At 36.3% G+C, this 21,480-nt stretch overlaps 1 protein-coding gene across 10 annotated transcripts in view; it reads right to left on the bottom strand.

Annotated features, from left to right (window-relative positions):
* Positions 1 to 1,302: 1,302 nt before the first annotated feature.
* Positions 1,303 to 21,480, bottom strand: part of TRDN (triadin) — a 224,279-nt gene continuing 204,101 nt past the window's right edge. For 7 of the 10 annotated variants that reach the window (XM_051792113.1, XM_051792115.1, XM_051792118.1 and 4 more), the window contains 4 exons: positions 20,642 to 20,683; positions 20,392 to 20,436; positions 19,412 to 19,459; positions 1,303 to 3,759 (listed from right to left, as the gene is read on the bottom strand). In XM_051792113.1, coding sequence (XP_051648073.1) covers positions 2,270 to 3,759; positions 19,412 to 19,459; positions 20,392 to 20,436; positions 20,642 to 20,683 — 1,625 coding nt within the window. In that variant the 3' untranslated portion in view covers positions 1,303 to 2,269. Of the gene's footprint in view, positions 3,760 to 6,919; positions 9,573 to 19,411; positions 19,460 to 20,391; positions 20,437 to 20,641; positions 20,684 to 21,480 lie in introns of those variants that run through there. The other 3 variants (XM_051792120.1, XM_051792122.1, XM_051792121.1) reach the window with 2 other exon arrangements.

Here is a 21,480-nt window from a genome sequence, read left to right as displayed (position 1 = left end):
TTAAGACATTTATATGACAAAAATAAAAGAACAGTCTGATTTAAAAATGAAAACCAGAATTTTCTTATACTGATAGTTCCATCATAACCCTAAAGTACTCAGCTCTATACTACAACTAAGTTCTTAGCATCTTAGCTAATGATATTGTTTTCACAGCATATTAATATTAGAGAAAAAATGCTAGAGAATGACTTAAACACTCTAACATATACATATCTATAAATAAAAGCAGAGAATTGTACATTTTTGTAAGTGAAAGACTGACAATGATTGCATTTGATAAAAGACTCCTTTACATTAGAGGTCTCAATGTGAAGGGTAAAAGCTATCAAACAGGATTATACCTAAACTTGTTAACTGCTCTATGGCTGTGATTTTTTTTCAGAGAATTTATGGTCTCAACTAAATTGCAGAAACATTGTAGTCTACCAGTCACTACTGTTCATGACATAGCTGCCCACAAATAGATGCATTTGTAAAACATCCCTATGAAAATGTGAATTGGTCTCCCATGCCTGAATTAAGTTTGCAGTATTTCTGCCTTTGATTACATGGATTTGTCATTTTCACTAATTGTAACCTGCCAAAACTATAGGACATCAACAGCACTGCTAGCAGCTGAAAATGCTAGACTTAAATCATTAAGCATCAAGCAAATTAGAGGCATGTTGTTGTCTTTATTTTCTGGAAGCTGAAGCACACAGATGTTTCATTTTCATGACATTCAGCATTTAATAACCTCACTGTCATTGGTACTAATTTTCTAAATGCCTTTTCTGCTTTTTTTGTTTTGAAAATGAATACACGAAAAAATGCTTGGTACTTCAGTTTTCTCTTCTACTTTTTGTGGAAGCTTCTAAAATGATTAGCTAAAAGATCAATTAGTTAAAGAAAAAATAGATTCAGAGTTGGATCCAAATGGCCCTATAGTCTATAGGATTCTGTTACCTTCTATTACTTGTGCCCAGACATGATAAATTAGTTGGCAAGGCATTAATGGGAAAAAACCTCTTGACAATAAACTTAAAAGGAGGAAGATTTGCATGATTTAAACAGTAAGGGTCTTAAAATCTTATAAAAGAGAGTATTCCACTTTTTTTTCCACATTTTTTTGGAAATTTAAAAGAACAGGTAATATTATTTGGCACAACACTACAGCTTCCTTGTTCTAGTTTACTAATTTGATATATCAGAGAACACATCATTCCAACTGAAATGTAAGTATGCTGCTATACGTATGTATACCCACACATATGTATGTATATGACAGCAGAACACTGGATTGACTTTCACACTCAGAAATCATCAAGCAGCAGTGATTTATTAACATTTTCTCAAGCCAGACTTACATCCATTCACATCAAGTTGGAGACAAGAGAGAATCAGTTTTTTTGAGAAAGGCTGGAGATATCACTTTGGCAGGAAGATACGATATTGAGAGAAGTGCGTGGAAGGTTCTCACTAAGTTGTCTTCATGTTGCCTTTTCTTTACTGCAACACTACTGCTAAGCCCTAATTTAACAGCATGGTAGTCAAGGCTACTCCTTTGCATTGTTTCTTTTCTGAAGGAAAGAAATAAAGTGCAGAAGGTAGGTCGCACAATAGATGTGCATTTATATCTTTGTCATTCAGCTGGAAAGTGTGCTGGAGTATTAATGTCAGCAATTTTATTTTCCCATTTCTTTGACAGGTTCAAAACCAAGAAGACTTCCCTTTTGTAATGCCCCTTTGCAGAATAAAAAAGCAGGTGAAGAAAGTGTTTCTTTACCATACAAAGTTACCCTTTGCCATAATTACAATTTTTCAGTTTCGTGATTCAGTTTCAAAAAAATATTTGCTTTTTCTGCTAGCTGGAGCTTAGCATGGGGTACATAGGAGAACAGATGAATTTCTGAGCAAAATTTAGCCCAAAAAATGAGAAAACTGTAGAATTAAAAAAGCAAATATGACACTTAACAGGAAGAAGCTGCTCATTACCTCTGCTACTATCTAAATTCAGTGACTTGCTGGTTCAGCCACCAGCCAATATTATCTAATACAATTTCCTATTGATGACTGAGAAAAAACCCAAAAGTTTAGGGCATGAGCATGCTTATTACCATTAGATATTGTGAGAGAAAATTAATAGACTATTTCAGGTAAAGAAAATCTGAGAAGAAATTTGCCTGTTGGCAGAGTATCCTTTAGACTCATAGAATGGTTTGGGTTGGAAGAGACCTTAAAGATAATCTAGTTCACACCCTCCTGCCATAGGCAGAGGCATCTTCCACTAGACCAGGTTGCTCAAAGCCCCATCCAACCTGGTCTTGAACACCTCCAGGGATGGGGAGTCCACAACCTCTCTGGGCAACCTGTTCCAGAGCCTCACAACCCTCACAGTAAAAATTTTCTCTCTAATATCTAAACTAAACCTAACCTCCTTCAGCTTAAAACCATTCCCCCTTGTCCTATCACTACATGCTCCTGTGAAAAGTCCCTCTTTACCTCTCTTGCAGGCCCCCTTTAGGTACTGAAAGACTGTAATTAGGTATCCTCGAAGCCTTCTCTTCTCCAGGCTGAACAGCCCCGTGTCTCTCATCCTGTCTTCATAGGAGATGTGTTCCAGCCCTGTGATCAACTTACTAGCTCCCCTCTGGACCTGCTCCAACATGTCAACATCTTTCTTGTGCTGGGGGCCCCAAAGCGGGATGCAGTATTCCAGCTGGGGTCTCACCAGAGCAGAGTAGAGGGAGGGAATCACCTCCCTCAACCTGCTAGTCATGCTACTTTTGGTGCAGCCCAGGATACAACTGTCTTTCTGGACTACAAGCACGCATTGCCAAGTCACGTTGAATTTTCTGTCCACCAATAACCCCAAGTCCTTCTCCCTAGGGCTGATTTCAGTCCATTCCCTCCCCAGCCTATACTTGTTCTTGGGATTGTCCCAATCCAGGTGCAGAACCTTGCACTTGGCCTTGTCAAACTTCATGAGGATCACCTGTGCCCACCCCTCAAACCTGCCAAGGTCCCTCTGGGTGTCACTCCTTCCCTCCAGCATGTTGACCGTACCACACAGCTTGGTGTCATCAGTGAACTTACTGAGGGTGCACTCAAGCCCACTGTCCATGTGACCAACAAAGATGGTAAACAGTGCCAGTTCCAATACCAATCCCTGAGGAACACCACTAGTCACTGCTTTCCACTTGGACATTGAGCTGCTGACTGCAGTTCTTTGACTGTGACCCTCCAGCCAATTCCTTATCTGCCCAGTGGACCATCTGTCAAATCCATGTCTCTTCGGTTTAGAGACAAGGATGTCATGTGGGACAGTGACTTTGCACAAGTCCAGGTGGGTGATACCTGTTGCTCTTCCCTCATTCACCACTGCTGTAACCCTATTGTAGAAGGCTAATGAATTTGTTAGGCTTGATTTGACTTTAGTGATGCCATGTTGGCTGTTAACAATCACCTCATTATTTTTGATGTGCCTTAGCATAGTTTCCAGGGAGAGCTGCTCCATGATCTTGCCAGACACTGAGGTGAGACTGACTGACCTGTAGTTCCCTGGTTCTTCCTTATTTCCCTTTTTAAAAATGGGTATGTTTCCTGTTTTCCAGTCAGTGAGAACTCCACCAGATTGCCATGACTTCTCAAATATGATAGATAGTGGCTTAACCACTTCCTTGGCCAGTTCTTTCAGGACCCATGGATGTATCTCGTCAGGTCCCATGGACTTGTGCACCTTCAGGTTCCTTAAATGGTTTTGAACTCGGTCTTCTCCTACAGTGGGTGGAGAAAAAAAATGGGACCACTTAGGTTTTTCTTAACACAGAATAAGAATCAAGTCACAGGGAACACAGGGGTCATTGTGGTCATTTGAGCAAGAACATATTTTTCCCTTTGAGAATAAACAACTCCTTGAAAGAAAAAGGGTCAAAGTTTTAAACATATTTTGTCTAGTGAGTATTGGTAAAACAGATACATAATAAAAGTGATATCTGGAAAGTGCATTTTTTTGCAATATCTTTCCAAAGGAAACATTACTGAATAAGTTGAATTGCTGGGCTTTTGGACCAGGTAAAATAAAATGTGTTCTAAAAATTTTACTAATTTCTATCATAATAAATATAATAATAAAAAAGACTGGAAACTGAACAAAACTGCTGATTTACAACTTTAACTAACCCAGTCCTTGAGATGTGAGGTCTTCAGAACAGATTGTTGGGTAGAGTATGTATCACAAAACAACATGAATACACAGAAATCCATAAACCAAGAGAAAACCTGAAAAATGTCATGTTATTTCATGGTTAAATTGAATGGCTAAGAATTCTGCATTTAGAGGTACACTCTGTTTTACCCACAGGTGAATAACATGACTCCCTAAGTACCTGGGTAATTGGAAATTTCTGGACAACTTCACTCAGTATGAATAGCTAGTATGCAAGCTAGAGATCTAGTGACCTTTTCAGGTGTATAAATAATACATGCTTCATATTTTCAGTTACCTTTGTGTTTTTTCCTTCTGAAGAACTGAAAGGTGGCAGAAATATCACCTTCTTAAAAATGAATTTTTAGCAAATTTTTCTTCTTTTATGTATGGTTCCTGCCTAGGAACCCTCATAAGGCATTTGATATTTTCTTTTATTTTGTCAAATAACAGCCCCTCACACCTTCACTTTCACCAGTACTACTCATGTAATTCTTTTACTTTTGTTCTTGGCTTCCACAGTCTTCAATCCCTGGAAAGAAGTGCTGCCAATGGTATATACCTCAGGGCAGTCAGATGATGACTGTCTTGAGTTCCAAGCAGCTTAAACAACCAGTGTTCTCCCTAAGGCGGTAAGTCACCCATTTCTTACCATACTGAGTGGTGGAAGAAAAGTATTAAGATAGGAAAGGGAAAAGTCTTTCAGCTGCTCTCCTGAGTGCCTACATGCTAGCAGATAAAGATATTCCTCTGCAACTGTGCTTAATGCACTTCTATTATGTTATCTTAAAGCCACGTCATACAGTTTTGTCATAGAGAATTTGGCATCTAAACTAGACTACTAAGTAGTAAATGGATGTCTACAAAAAAAAGTAGCAGTGTGGTTCTAGAGCTGGGGGTCAGTGGGATAAATCTTTGTGGCAACGTGCAAGTTATGTATGTTCTGTCTTGTGTTCTAGGTGGAGACCCTAAATGTGCAACAAATAGCAGTTTGTTGACATTTAGTAGGAGTGTATAGGATCTGTGTAACAACCGGTTGTGGTGGGTTAGCCTTGGTTAACAACTGAACTCCCACCCAGCTGCTTGCTCACTTATTCCCTAAGAGAGAGGTAATAGGAAGAATAGGAATGACAAAGCTTTTGGGTCAAGCTAAAGACTAGCAGATTGGTTACTGATTATTGTGGTGGACAAAGAAGACTCAGGGAAAATTAAGTCATAAAAAAGTAATTGCTGATTTGGATAGTGGGAAACGGAAAGACAAACATGAAATCAACACCTCTCCTTCCCCTTTCTCAAGATCAGTGTCACTCCTTCACACCAGTCTTCAGCAGTAATGGTTGCTACATGGCAGTTCCTCTCCACTGCTCTGTCCTTGTCACACTTTTAGCCTGTGCCAGCAGGGGTACTCCACAGGCTGCAGGTGAATCTCTGCCCTGGTGTGGAGCAGCTCCTCTTCCTCCTCATCTTCTGACCTTGGTGCTTCGTCTGCTCCTTCCTCTTTTTGTTCTGTCCTCCTCTCTTTGTGGCATTTCCAAATCTTCCTTACAAATGGTTTCCTTGAGGCACCACCATCATGGCTGCTGGGCTCCAATATGCCCTGAGGTGGGTGCATTGGAGCTGACTGGAACCAGCCAAGTCTAACCCAGGGCAGCCCCAGCTGCTCCTCATAGAGGCTGCCCTGCAGCCCCCACCAGCACCTGAGCATCTGTACTCTGTACATTGGCACAGTTAATCAATAGAGAAGCTTTTTACATAGACTTTCTGACCACCCCTCAGTAGCTGGTGCAATAGGAATGAGCCACTGAGGAAAGGTCCCATTTGCAGAAAGGTTTTAAAATGGACAAAATTGGACTCCAGCTATGCCATGGGTAGAAGTGTGAAACACTGAACAGGGACTGAGGGCTGTGGATGGGGTCTGAGGGCTGCACCAGTGAAAACAGACAGCTCTGGGGCAGACGGCAGTGCAAAACTGATCTCACTGGTCTTGCTGGAAATTTACTCATTTCTGTTGCCTCAGTTACTGAAAGGTGGTTAGAAAGTCTGTGTAAGAGGCTTCTTTAGTGATTAACTGTGCCAGTGTATGGCACTGTGCCCAGTTCCTGTTGATTTAAGCAGGATTTTACCATCTCAGGAAAAGGTGCACAGCCAAAATGCTGAGTGACACACCTTGCACTTGGGATGGCTCACCAAACTCCACAGGGCAAAGGACTCCTGAGCCCCAGTGTAGAGCTGTGCAATTGCAGTTGTACGGTCTTCGGGTTGGAGTCTGGTTCCCACACTATCTCATCTGTCTTAGCAGTTGCTGATACAGGCAAACCATATCTCCTGTGGGGTGTGAGAGGAGGGAATCTCACCATTTTTTGCTATCTCAGCTTCTTGGTGGCCATTTTCTGAGTTGTCTGAACTACAAACTAGTCACTGGAGATCAAAGCTCTGTCTGTATTGGTTGTACAGTTGTATTTTAAATAATCACTTTGATGAACATATGTGATTTGGTACAGATGAAGTCCTACCTTGAATGACTGCAGCAACGATTTAGCTTTTCCTATGCCAGAGTGTAATCAACAAAGTGTGTATTAGCTAAAAGCTCATTAGGAATAAATACAATGCTGAATGAATTATTTTCCCAGCCTAGTTGCATCTTTATAATCATATTTTTATAAATTTACATTTGTAAACCCTTGTCCTCCACTTTGAGATTCACAGAACAACATATTACAGCCACTGAAACAAGGTTTATATTTTTTATTTTCCAAAATGTATAACAATCAGCATATGATTTTGCAATATTTCAGGCTAATTTGAGTAAAACCATGCAAATCAAGTAATTTTTTTTTTAATTTTGCAGGTGAATTTAAAGAGAAAAATGCTTCCCACTTGGAGAGTAGACCTGTTTCTCCAGTTTTTTGAGGCAGTGACTAAGATTGTGAAACAACAGTAAATGACTAATTTTATATCCCTTATTCAGTTACACTAATTGTTTATATTTCCAAAGCTTTCAGATAGCTAACTGAAACATTATGCAAATGAGATCTGGAACAAATTCTTGTCATCTCCCCTCTCAGATAGGAAGAAAGGATTAAGGCTAACTATAATGAGAAAAAATTATTTTGCCAAAAGAAACTGAAAAAAATAAAGGCTTATGGTATATTAAAATGTTGTGCTGATTATTTGCATTAGATAAAATCTTCAATTAATTGATTTTTCAGAAAGTTATAATGTCAATTTCAAGATAGCTTTGACAGTAAAAACCTAGGGCAATAACATCCATAATAATACATACAAAATCACAAATTGGGAAGGAAAAAGTAACTGGAAATATAAAAAGAGACATTGAAAGAAAATTAAAGATTATCATGTGCTCTGTTGGCAGCACTATACCCAGAGAAGATTTCACAGAGGACTTTGAGGGCATTCACCATGAACACTTATCTGCACTGTGGTCCTACATGGAAAGAGCTACTCCTAGCTGTTCCTACCTCTTTCTGCACACCACTACCTAAACTGCTTGTTGCAATGACAGTTTTTGCAGCACAGGACCTGTGCAATATCAGAGCGCACTAAGACCAAAAACCTGGTTCATGTAAGGCCATGACCACTAGTCACAGAGTACTAACCTGACCCAGCAGTGTAACAGCAAAGCTTTCTGAATTGTGCTAATCTGTCAAAGAATCAGTTGCCCAAAACTCACGTGAGTCAATTATTTGATGATGGTAAGAATGGATGGGCAGGGAAAGGGAATGAGGGAAAGACCTAATGTTATCTTCAACTACACTAAAAATAAAAAATAGTATATAGTTTTTGGTGTGTTCAGACTCCACAAGTAGTCAGGTTGTACAAAGAGAAACATGCTGCTTCACCAAAAAACTATATAACTAAGATCACTGCTTCATATTTCCCAGATTAAATGCAAAAATATAGTAAAGAAATACAAACAAATAGCAGCTTGCAAAAATGCATGATTATTTACAATACCAGACACAGACAGGCGAGATGCCAATTTTCAGTCATGTGCCTTTACATGGATCGAATGCTATCTTGTCTCTTAAGGCAACAAGTTCATTATTTCTACATAAAGGCACAAAAGAAGGTTGAGAACTGGCATATCTTTCAGTTCTGTAATTTATCTACAGTACTGTGCTATGAGGAAGCCCTTTCATTTAATCTAGTAGAATGAGCTACCTGGATTATTCCATGTGTTCCTGTTTCTGTTTTCTGATTGTTTGTCTGTTTTGGTTTTGGGTTTTTTTGTTCTTTTTTTTGCTCACTGATCTGAGATATCATCAAATTCGCATGCTTACTTATTGGAAATTTGGGTTGCCTTAGTTTCATGAATGACATCTCACATCCTAGCTTTTCATCTGACTTATGCTAATAGCCAACGGTTGGCTGATATATTCTCCATTTACAAGGTTTTCAGTGCAAGTCAGTCTGATTTAGCTGCAGAAGAAAACTAGAAGCACTATAACTATTTCATTAGTTTCTGGGGACTTTCATGTTGGTAAAACACTGGTTTTCCTGAACTTTGCCATGTGGTTTCACTTTCTCTTCTCACTTTGGGCTTTAAAAGGAGATGAGTTTGTATTTCACCAACAGGCAGGGCAAACTGTCCATGCCTTTACAACTTTAAGTTAAATAGAAATATTCATCATTAGCATGACTTGGGGAGTCAACTTACTGGTAGTATGTTGGGCTGTTCCAAGTAAGTGTGAGCTTTAGGCTACACTGGTCAATGAGACATAAAAATAGAACCAGTCACAGAGCACATTTGCACGGCTTAGTGAGGTTTTTTCCTGTCAGCAGTTTGATTGAACTTTAAGAAGAAATGATTTAGGATTGCAGGAAGCCTTGCAATCTTGCTGATATAAGAGCTACATTCAACATTTCTCTGCTTAGATAAGATTAAATGGAAAACAGACTCACTTCAATGCTGAGCATGTAGGTAAAGAAAAACAAGAGCAAAAGAGGCAGGAAAACACACACGCATGCTCACACACACAGTCATGTCAATGCTTTGTTAGCATTGCAGCCTTTCCATGAGAAACGGGGCGCTTTTACATTTCTTTTTGTTAAACATAGTTCATTACTGCTTGTTCTGCCTCTGCCCTATGGAAATTTTATACAGGTACATGTGTGCAAGTGGATCACGTTCTTGCAATGATAAGTACCATTGTAGCTACTGTGGACCTCAGCAGAAAAGGTAAAGTGCAAAATATCAGTGATCACAGGACTCAGTCTCTCTACTGCCCCGGTTTCCTTGTCTTTCTCTTGGAAGTCTTTGAGTGAGTCTTTTCTTCCTTGTTTGAAGGGGGATTAGTGGGAAATTGCAGCCCAAATCCATTAGGTCCATTTAGGAAGACACATTGAAAGTAGCGAACAGGAGCTAGGAAAACAAGGAAGAGATGATTAATGTTTATGGCTTCCAAACTAGGGCCATGAGTCAGTTCCATGTAGTTTCAGAAAACATCTCTATAATTTTATTCCCATTAAATGAGTTATAACAGCAGAAATCTCTAACGTGATCACAAGCCAGGTTTCACGCATCAACAAGATTTTAGCTAAAAGGCTCAATGGGACATCTTTGTAGCACAAGATGAGAAATTACGGGCAATTTCACACTGAAATCTATTATTCCTCTCAGTGTTATAGCCCTACTTATCCCAGAATATTTGCATTTTGGGATAGCTGAATGTAAGGTGTTTGCTTCTTTGTTTTTCACTTTGTGAAAGGAACAGGAACTTTTTCTCCTCAAAAAAAAGACAGAATTCCTTTAAATTATTTTTTTTTGCCAGGATGGAAATCAGTTTGGAAAGAGAACAGCCAAGAGTTCTGGAAAGCAAAGAAACCAACAAAACCCCCTGGATTCAAAGTTTGTGTGAAGTTGTTTGGTATTTATCTAGTGGAAATGCTAAGTACATTCTGTAATTATTCAATAAATTATACAAATATTCCATGGAGCTTATTTTGCTCTTGATCTCCAAGTGACATGTATGTCACACAGAGAGCTGGTTTAAAGAAATATGAGGAACATCGCAAGAGCACTGTCCTGGCATTTTCAATTCTTTAGCAGAAAGCAGGAAAGCAGCCTATAATAAAATTCACTAATCCTGAAGAGTATAAAGGTGTTTGTGTTTATGTGTTACAATGATTAAAGTCTTCTTTCTATGAGGCTCAGATAGCTATTTTCAATGCAAGTCACCAAATAAAATATTCGTTAAAAAGAAAACTTTTTTAGCAATACAGTTTGGTAATTAAGGGAAAATTACAGAGAATGTGTGAAGAAACAATTTTTACTACAGATGTTTTCTAGTTTAAATCAAATTTATTCACTTAGAGGCTGTACTAACAGAATTAAGAAATTCAAAAACCCACAAAAATTCAGGCAATCATAGCATTACAAACTACTATTTGATAAGCAATTACAAATAAAAGAAAAATATTAACTATTGCACTCATTTATTTCTGATTACTTCTCAGGAAAGTATATGTTGTGTTTTGGTTCAGAAATCAAAACAAAATCATAAAAGAACAAAGAAATTTGCTCCAATGGCAGGGTAGCCAAAGATTTTTTCACTTACTAAAGGGCAAGGAATTGAAGTGGGTACTTCCCCTCTTGCTCTGCTTCTTTTTCTGTCAGACAATTTGTGCCCTTTCACTTAACATTTCAGTAAAATTACATTATGACAAACTGACCAGACAAAGCACTGGCAGATTCAGAATGAAAATGTTGTGGAATCCTCTATAAATATCACAAAGTTATGCCTTCATATTATCAAAAAAAAAAAAAAAGGGATATAAGTCTTTGAATAGCAAAGATGCATGCTGAGAGCCTATGCAGGAGAACAAATACTATTTTCTTAAATTCTCAGCATGGTCCATGTTTAGGTAGTGGCTATTCAAACCAATATTTTTGGGTCAAAAATTAAACTTATTTTTTCTTTTTTTTTTCTTTTTAATAAATTCTTTTAAACTCCTTTCTTATTGAGCATGCTGTACAGTCATGTGACTGCCATTCTCAGAAAATATAATGTTTAATGGGAAGAAAGAGGGGGAAAAGAAGAGGAGAAAAGTTTTATACACACATTAGAAGTAAACAAGAAATATCGCTACCACTTTAAATTAATTCTATACATCTGAAAAGATCTTAAAATGACGTATTTCTAGCTTTGTATAGACAATGCATAGGTGGGGAAAAAGCATGCTTCTTTTTCATTTTATTTTGTGTTTTGAATAACGAAAGACAATGAAGAATGTTCAGAAATAGCTCTCGAATGTACTTTCAAAGTGTCTGTGATACAATGCAATCAATTGATTATCTTTGCAAAGACCATCCAAGTTTTCATATCCATTTTAGCATGGGGTCTGTCAGATAATAAGTTATGTAATGAAAAACTTCTAAAGATGTTTGAGTAGCAGAGTTAAATACTAGAAAAATATTGTTATTATAACCATGAGAATTCAGATTGCATGTTCTCCATAAAAGCTCTTTTTCAGGCATTGTGGGACTTCTCCAACAAGGTCTTGAAAGGTAAAATAGATTCATTTTGCAATAATAAATACCTTTTCTCAAAAATAATGCTCGACAGTGAGCTAAAAACACCCAGAAGGTTGTTCTATTTCTTATGTGTGTTTGAGGTCACAACTCACCCAGGAAATTTGCTAAATACACAAAAGAAATCAGCCTTTATCAGTGTTTCAATCAGCAGAACAAAAATAGTATCAGTACAAAGTCGATAATACATGTCTCTAATAATACTTTCTTAGTATTAAACGTTGTAGATGTATCAAATCAATAGTGATAGAAGGTCACTCGCATTATACTTAATGTTATTAGAGGGGAAAAATATCACCACAGTAAATGTATATATATAAGATTAAAAGAACAGAACTGGTTAAAACCAGCTATGATCTGTTACTTGTCAGAGTCAGTGCTCTTTTCGAAACATATTCTAAGAAAACCAGTTCTTCAATAGAAGGCAAATTTTATTAGTTCTGTCTTTTAGCTTGAATGTGATAGATGACATCTAACAGCCATTTAAGGCATAAAAAAAATCTATATTTTTCTAACTGGCTCTTGCATTGCCTAGTAAGAAGGCTTAATGGATAAATAAGATGTAAGTTTAGAGAACAATGTTATATTCTGTGTTATGGTCACTGCACACAAACAATGTAATTCTCATGCATAAATGTGTGAAGAGCCGCAAAGTGACATTCCCCCAAAATTCATTAAAAGAATTCTTTTTGTTAGTAAAACCATGCAAGATGTAACAGTGCAACACACGTAAGTGGTAATACAGACACTTCCAAGAAAGCAAAGCAATGATCAGAGCACATATGCTTTGCAACTTTGCTAGCATTGAGTTTTCAAAGGAGTCCAGTACTAGCATTATGTGTTTTATTACTGAAACGTAGGAGCACATGGATGAATCATTCAAGACATTATATACAAGAAGGACCAAAACTTACTGGATTTTCCCACAGTGCGGTGGTAATTACATGAGACTGCAGTGGTATTTGGTGGGCAGCAAAATCAAATTGGATTTTATTGATATTGCCTAATAAACACTGACAGTGTCATGGTAGGATACACTGTGTGCTGGTCACATGGCAAGTTGACATGACATAGATCCTCTGTCAACTCATTTCTACATCCGTAACATTCAACTAATGTAGTTTCAACATATTGCAAGAAAATAATTGCTTCTAAATAACAGTCAGTTGCTAAAAGACTGGTTTGAACTTTACATACGAACACATTTATGTACACCAAAAGAAAATAAAACCAAAGAAGAAGGTAAAAACAATGAGGGATCTTATTATGTTAATAAGAATGGATACCAAGTAACTGGAAGTTAATACCACATATTTATTCAGCTGTGAAGGCATGGGATGGAGAAAGGAGGGGAGGAGAAGAAAAGGGAGAGGAGGGAAACAGTGAATGATAAGGCAGTTAAGCAGCTAATGAAAATTAAGCTGGTGCTTGAATGATACAAGTGATTTCTTAATTTCTGTTATCATTCTAACTGAAATCTTTATTAAATAAAGGCAAGTGTGTTTGGTTTTGGTTTTGTTTTTTTTTTTTTGGGTGTGTGTTGCATTATGTGCACACACTTATATTCATCAATGAGAACAGCAGCACTTCTTTTATGACAATAAAAACCCAGTAAAGAGTCAGTGTTGAACTGTCTGATAACCTTGAACTACTTGACAAACCCTGATAGACCCAGATTCACTCTACTTAACATCAGACACTGGAGACACTACCTTCTGGGTTTAGCTCTAGCCACATGACATAATCCTAGGAGGTAATTCAGATTTTGAAGTGATGAGTAACCCATTGGAGAAGTTCCTCTGTGATTTACCATGGAGCAAATATGCTCTTATTTAAGTGCTAGTGATCAGAAAGATCAGATCTGTGCCTGTGTGCTACTTACAATGAAAGATAGAGTTAAATTAAAATATCTTCTTCACCCTGAATTTGCACAATTCTGGGAATAAGGGAAAAAAAGAAATAAACTATAGGACCTCAATAGACTGTCTTTTTAAAATATTTCACAACATTTAGTGTCACTAATTAAAAATTAAATCACATAATTATGATTTTTCTACTGGACTTGACTATACTGATGATAGCCTGGAAATATGAACTGACTCCAACATCAGGATGTCTGTTTTTCAGCTAAAATTTTTAAAAACAAAACCCATGTTGTTAAAAAGTAAGACAGCAGTTACTTTCCTAAAGCTGAAGAGGGATTTGAAGTAATAACCATTTATCTGAAACAAAGATAAAGAATCTCTGACTCTGAAAACTGCTGAAGAATTACATTTTGTTTACAACTTGACTTTCACAAGGTATGTAATGGAAATATGTAATATGTACTTTTTTTCTTTTTTTTTGCAGTGTGATTTAAGAAGATATACCACTCGAACTAAAGGGCAAAATGAACTTAACAATGTTTATTAAGATAATATACATTGGTATTTTATTTGTGGCTAAATCATTCAGAGACTTATATATATATATATATGCATTTGTAATTGTAAACGAATCTAGACCATAAATAAATTCAAGGTAAGACAATAGAATTACCAAATGTAGCTAAAGGTAAAAAAGATTAGTTTAGAGCTAGGGATAGATATCCTCCTACAGAAGAAACAACAGGAACACAAAGTGCTTCTTGATTCTCGCTGCGAAGTTCTTTGTTTCAAAACATAAAACTTAACACTGATTTAAATAGAATCTCTGTAATTCATAATTTAAATTAAAGTGTCACTATGCTGAGAGGCTATAAACTTATTATTAACATAAAACCTGATTTTTGTTTTCATTTTTGGTGTGTATTTACAGATTTCGAGTTTCAAAACTTATTGCAATCTATTAGAAGTTTTCCAGTGACATTTAATCTGCTTCAAGACAGGCCATAAAGCTTTCATTTTACCTAGCTGCCACAATCTGTCTGAAATTTCCCCCTTAGATGGCTTTTCTGTGTAGGAACAATTCAAGTTAACTGTAAAAATGGATTAATTAGGCCATATAAAAGTGTTGTGTGGGTGCTGGTTCAGAATTAATTCAGCCTCAGTAAAAAATTCATCAATTCAATTTCACAATAGGTTAAACTAAATTAATTCAAGGTCACCTTAGTTCTTAATAAGTGACCACTTCAGCATTTAGCACTGTTTTTCCATGCTCTTTAAACATATACAACTTCTAGCTGGATAGTATTCCTCCGTGTCTTCATTTAGACAAGCCTGATGAGATTTAGTCTCCAAGTATTTCTATAACATCAGTTTCAGAATAGCAGAATGACCGACACCAACTTGTTGGAGAGCCTGCATATACAGGCTTGGTCCTCACAATTCTAATGAATATGAAGTGCTGAGACATTCCTGTATATCCCCAGAACAGAGGCTGTTCTACGTGAACTCACTTGCAAAAAGCCTTAGTGTGCAGCTCATCCTGCTCTCATTTAAGTGCTTTTACTGGGGTGTGATGAGCACCCTGGAAAATCTTACTCAATGAGAATATGCTGCGCAGACGCGGGTCTTGTAAATGAATAAGAACAGACCTTACACAAAAAAATCTGAAACTTTTCAGTGTTGGTTCCTTCTAATTATTTTCTAGCCAGTGGCAGACTTTCTTATGTCCAGAAAACACATTAATATTAGTGATTTATTGCTAAATTCTGGTGAGGAAAAAAAAGAAAGATGAATCTCCCATATAAATTACGTCAAAGATGCTATTACTGTTTTCATTATTACTTTCAGAGACACAGCTGTTACAATTAATGGTCCCTTCCTTGATCTCTATCTCTATTCTGCAAAAGGACATCACATCTTTTCTCCTCAATATTTTCGTTCTGCTTCTTTGGTCTACTTGCATTCAAATGGTCAGCTTCAGGAGTATTAGTCTATACAGCTGAATTTCTGAGAGAAACTACTCTCTATGAGAGAAACTATATGATAGTATACAGAACTATCATACATCTGAGACACAGACACTTTCTGGGTGGCAAGGAGAGTAGAGAGTATAGTATCTGCAGTTTATCACCTGTCTATAGATCAGAGCTACCTGTACTGCTGAGATTAAGATCTTGCTTTCTCTTTTGAACATTGTGCATTATTTTTCAAGTAATTCCAAACTTTTATTTTATATAACAGTACCAATCTTTGTGTTTAATGAAACTGACAAAATTTCTGCTACTTCAGAATAATGAAAAGGATCATATTTTATTCCAAAGTCTTCCAGTGCTCAATAACCAAGGAAAAAATTCAGTAGTCTCATTCTCTTTCAAAATAATTATCCATGGGAAAAATCTTACACATGGCATTGCTGACAAGTGTATGTTCCCTTAGCATTGAGGAAATATCCTTGATGATCTCTCAAATGGCTGTCATATCAAATCTCACATCAAATTAAACTTTCTGCTTTTGCAGATTTGGAAATCATCTTTGCTTTAGAAAATTTATTACAAGACAGAAAGTGCAAAGCAATAAACCAACCTCACAGTAATAAATAAATTATCACATGCTTATACAGATGTGATGAGTTTGCCCACTGGAGTTGCTGAGGTTTTCATGTGGTGATTACTATGTGCCATTGAATATATTTTGATAGTATGATGAAATGCTTGTCCTTTATGCTAGAAAATATTTGAGAATCTGTGTTGTATTTGAGGATCTTTATCACTGCAGAAGCAGAAGAAAAATCTAGCTGGATATTTTTCTTTTTACAAAAGTGCTTGCATAATATGTTCATATAAACAATATTCCAACTCTACTTAATGATAATTTTAGTTTTTGAGAGGTACAACTTCTTTGACCAGACAGTAAGTATAACAGTTCTTATGTCAAAGAAACTTTCAAACCTCTAATAATATATGAAGGTAGATACCTCGTAGAGGTAGATGCATTATGTAAGTCTATTTATGACACATCTATTTACATGGAAGTTAGCATGACTGGTTTGATTTCACTTGACCTTGAGAATAATCCACACTTTTCTCTAATTAAAAAACCCCAAACATATGTATTAGCATAAATTTAATTATTTCTCATTGTCATACTCTTGCAACACAGCCTTACTGTATTTCTGTCACATTTGCACATTTGTGGGCTTAGATAGCAGCACAGTAAAAACACTGACCTGTTCAGTTAACTGTATTATAAATGCAACATATGATGGTTCCAGAGTTTTCAGCCAAGAGGACATTTGGAAGGTAATTACAATAAATATAATCAACTTTTGATCCATTTAGATTTTCATACTCTGATATTAGCTTTGAAACAAAGTAGGACTTATATAAGTGTACAGCTGTTCATATAAAGGGTATGGCAGATAATCCTCACTAGAGAATTGAATTTGTACACTACTTAAATTTCACCCCAAGAGGCAGAAACCTGCTTCTGTGTGCTTGCAAATACATTTGTTATAAGATGGAAATAAAAATGGAGTTGCAACAATTCCCATTTCTTTGCTTTGGGTAAGTTACCATCCTGGTACACTGCCAATTTTGACATTTAGAAGAGGAAAAAATTCTAAGTAATTGCAGATCTACAGGGGAGAGAAATTTAGTGTCTACTGCATATAGCACCATTGTTTATGAAAGATACAATACTACTTAAAATTCTGTTTAAAAGTGGAGCATTCTAAAATTGAAGCTATATACAGCTTTTTTAATTGCTTATTCTTTCTTATCTGATTGCTGTTCAATATGAGGGAAAGGTTGAAGGGGTCGGAGGAAAATCTAAGAACATGTGAATCTCTATTCAGCTTTTGAAGGCTGAAAGAAGATTTACTATTTAAAGTTTTAGATTAGCTCAGAATGTGTAAATCCTTTTCTACTTTCATTTATCAGAAAAAAAGTATTAGTATTCAATGAACTGGGGAAAAAGCACTGGTTTCATCTGCAAACAGAACAGGGAAAAGCTATCAAGTTCCAGTTCAGATATATATGACTCAGGATTTGGTCTCAACTTTTAAATTCTCAACTTGAGCAAATACTAAAGACCAACATTCATAAAGAGAAGTAACTTTGATGTTCTTCTGGAAACCTCTCATCCACTGTCTGAAAGGTAACATTCTTTTCAGTGGACAAAGAATACTTTGAAAATACTTACAGACTAAGTTCAGTTTGCAAAAACAGTTTTGAAGAACTGATTGCACAGAGCTGCTTATGATCTGGGAAACATGCAATCAAGAATAATTGCACGGTGATAACATATGATTAAATTAAACAAGCACAACAATTACTATAAATGAAAGCCACAGAAACAGTTTTTGAATGATATAAACTTTGTAGGAGTGTGGTGTGCAGGAGAAAATCCACTGACGGACAATTTTTAGTACATTCCTTTTTTACACTGAATTTGGACTTTTGATCCATAAGATAATTCTTTTCTCTCCTGGTAAAATCTTTGGTTTAACTCACTGGTTATATATTATGATTAGCATTACTTGATCTATAAAAATTCTATATTAGTAAAATAAAAATACATTTTTGCTAGCATAGATTCAACCTTCTCTGTCTCTCAGTTAACAACATAATCAAGAGAAATTAAAGTTTGTATCTGACTCCATATCTCTGGATTCCTGATTAAAGGAAAAAAGATGAAAAAAGCCAAGCCATTCTTTTATGTAAATGTAGTTGCCTTTACAAAACAAAGTCTGGTGAGCCATGTGTGCAAATATTTTCATATAATACACATGGTCACAAATTTATACTTGATCTTAGTATTTCATTTGTATTTTCTCTCACTTGATGTCAGATTGTTCTGTACTTGTTTTATACTTAGCTATCTTTTTTATTATTCTATGAATTAAATTTTATACATATGGATAAATGGATATTTCTAAATACATAGATACATATAACTACATATACATTACATATCTTATATAATGTATATTAAATCATTCTACTTATAGTAAAAGGGTGAAAAAATCATGTACAATAAAATAGTCTGGATGATCAGAAGTGAACTTCTTTCCTCAGTAGTTTAAGACTACAAAGTTTCATTAGGAGGAACCACATTTATATTTAGTTCATATTTTCTGTGTAAACCAGTTAGACCTCAGGCGAGACTAAAGACTTCGATCCTTGTTTGTCATGAAATAATGCAGTTCCATTGAAGTCATAGGGATTAATTTTACTAGTCAAGAACCTGGAACATATTTATATTTTTGCTGTGAACTAGTAAAAACATGATAACACAATGGATGGAGGTTTTCTTCTGAGATGCCCTACCTTTATTCATCATTTTTGCCAGAGGGGGGTTGGGACAGAGTGTGATGGAAGACAATATTTATTAATATGAAAGAAAATAAATTGAATGTGTTTCTCCCTGTGTGGTTTTGTTACAGAAAAGGTTTTCTATGAGGAGAATATACTTGTTTTAAACACTGCATGCCAAATTAATTACAGGCCACTTGACTAATAAAGTAATCGGCTGAATATATGTTTAAAAGTTTAGGAAGGTGGTAAAGCAATACCATTTTAGCAATTAATTCCTCACAGGAACAATATTTATGGATTTGATTTGCCTGGCTTGTCTCACATCTTGTCCCTTAGACTGGAATTCAAAAAGAGATAAGATTGCAAGTGTGATCTCCCTTACAGAAAAAAAAAAAAACAAAACACCAAAACAACAAACCAAACAAAACTAAACAAGAAACCACAGCCTTCCTGAAAGGAAGTTCCTTTACAATAAAGGAAAATCATGTACCTGATGTCAGGTTTTGATGTCGTGGGGCTTCTTTTACTGGTGGGGCACCTAAAGGACAAAAGGTAGATAGTACATTAATCTCCAGTTTCAGGTCAAAATACTGAAATAAATTTCAGTAAGAAACATGTTGGTTTCTTGGACTCAAATCTCAGATAAAAATTTCTTTAAACTAGATTTTTTTTAAGCATGACTCTCCTAATAAATTATTTAAACATAGAAATTTTATGTCCAGTGAAACCATAAAAGCAAACTGCTTCTAGGTGCTAGTTTAATGCACTTGTACCAGTACAACTAACTGTTATCCTTTGAGGGTCAGGACTTCAATATACAAAGTTTATATGTAAGTCACTGTATTTAACCAATGTAGAGAAGATTTTTATGTCTTCCATCACCTCCTTAATAAAATAGTGTAATTTATTACTATTAATTATCTTTAGAGGCATAGCAGAAACCATTTCTCCATTTGTATATTACCGTGGGGAAAAAATCCAAGGTAGTGCTGTGTCCAGTGAATATAGGTGATCACGAAGTCTGTCTTATATATAAAAAAGTGCTTCTTGTTATCAGGGCAGTTATTATGCAGTATGAAGCTGGTGACCTAAGGGATCACACAAGCTATGGAGACAAACTTTGCACTGCCTCTGTAGGGAGCATCACAGCAGACGCAGTGGGGGCTGCCAATCCTGCGGCTGCAGTGCTGGAGAACCCTGCAGAGAGGCTAATGCTGTGCCAGCCAGGGAGAGTCACGGGCAGGGCACTGCTGCAGCCAGATTGGATGTGCTGATTAATCCTTGATAGTCATATGCAAAGGAGCCACTAGACATTCCATTACTGGAAATTTATGTACAATATTATCATTTTGGCCTACTTGCACACACGTAAAAATGCTAACAAACCTCCTTTTTCCAACCCCATCAAAAACCCCAAAACCTAATGCTTGTATTTTTACTGCCGTTTACAAAGATACTAATTTTTATTACCTTTGTTTTTTTCATTTTTCAGCTGTTTCTTCTCAGTTGGTTTTTCTAGCAAGGAAAAAGTAGCACAGTTCAAGTTTGGTAAGTTGACTGTTGAATAGATTATTACCTAGAATTGTCTGGTAATATTCTTTGAAAATTAACACAGATGTATTAGGGGTTGTTTCAAACAACAATACATACAAATTTGCAATCTCATGCTATTTTTATTGTTATTTTCTACATATATATGCACACACAGAGTAAATCCTACCTTCTTTTTCCTTAGTTGTCTTTGGTTTTGGTTTTTTTGCGGCTAGAAATATTTGCAAGGAAATAAAATTACGTCACAGGCAGCAGAAATACAGGGATCTTACAATAAGCACATTGCACAAAGATTCTGTCCCTTGTAATTTCCCTGGAAGAATTATTGTGGTAAATGTGTCTCATGGCACGTATACAATGTCTCTAATACTATAACAGTGGTTGCTACCCGTAGTGGCAGCAGCCGTTCTGGGTTTTATGTAGAGTTTTTGGAAATTTTTTGAATATTGCTGGTTACAGAGTAGTTTAGAAAACTCTGATAAAGACTTTAGGCACTTGAATTCTGTAATTCCTTAACTACTGCCAGATTTCCCTAATTATTTGTTGCCAAAATGCACCAGGGAAGAATCCCTCCACCTATTGCTTGTTTCTTACTCTCTTTCCCAGAGTGATCTCAATCTGAAAAAATTAAACAAACAAAACACCCCAGAATATGGAGCTAGATGGACCTTTAAAACTGCCAAGTGTGACCATTCAGAAGTCCTGCACCAACAGATTGTAATTTATTTTATTCAAGTTTTTTTTCCCCCCTAGTTACCCATTCACTTAGAGCATGTGCTTTTTTCTTTTCAGCATCCTCTTCCCCAGCCTGCAAACACATTTGGTCTGTGATTCCATTCAATAGGGCAGACTGAAATTAAGTAAAGTGTATCGCTTCAGGCATCTGAGTCCATTTCAGTATTCCCTTTTGACTACAGCAGGAAACTAGCAGGCTGCCTTCAAATTGTTCATTTGCACTGTGTATCATCCAACGAGTTGTGATAAAGTTTTTTTCAATGTCTTCTGGTG

This window comes from Manacus candei, unplaced genomic scaffold, assembly GCF_025592945.1.
Source record: "Manacus candei isolate 608988 ecotype Guabito, Panama unplaced genomic scaffold, ASM2559294v1 h1tg000034l, whole genome shotgun sequence".
NCBI lineage: Eukaryota > Metazoa > Chordata > Aves > Passeriformes > Pipridae > Manacus > Manacus candei.
Note: the sequence above shows the minus strand (reverse complement) of the source record. Positions and strands in the feature narration are given on the sequence as shown.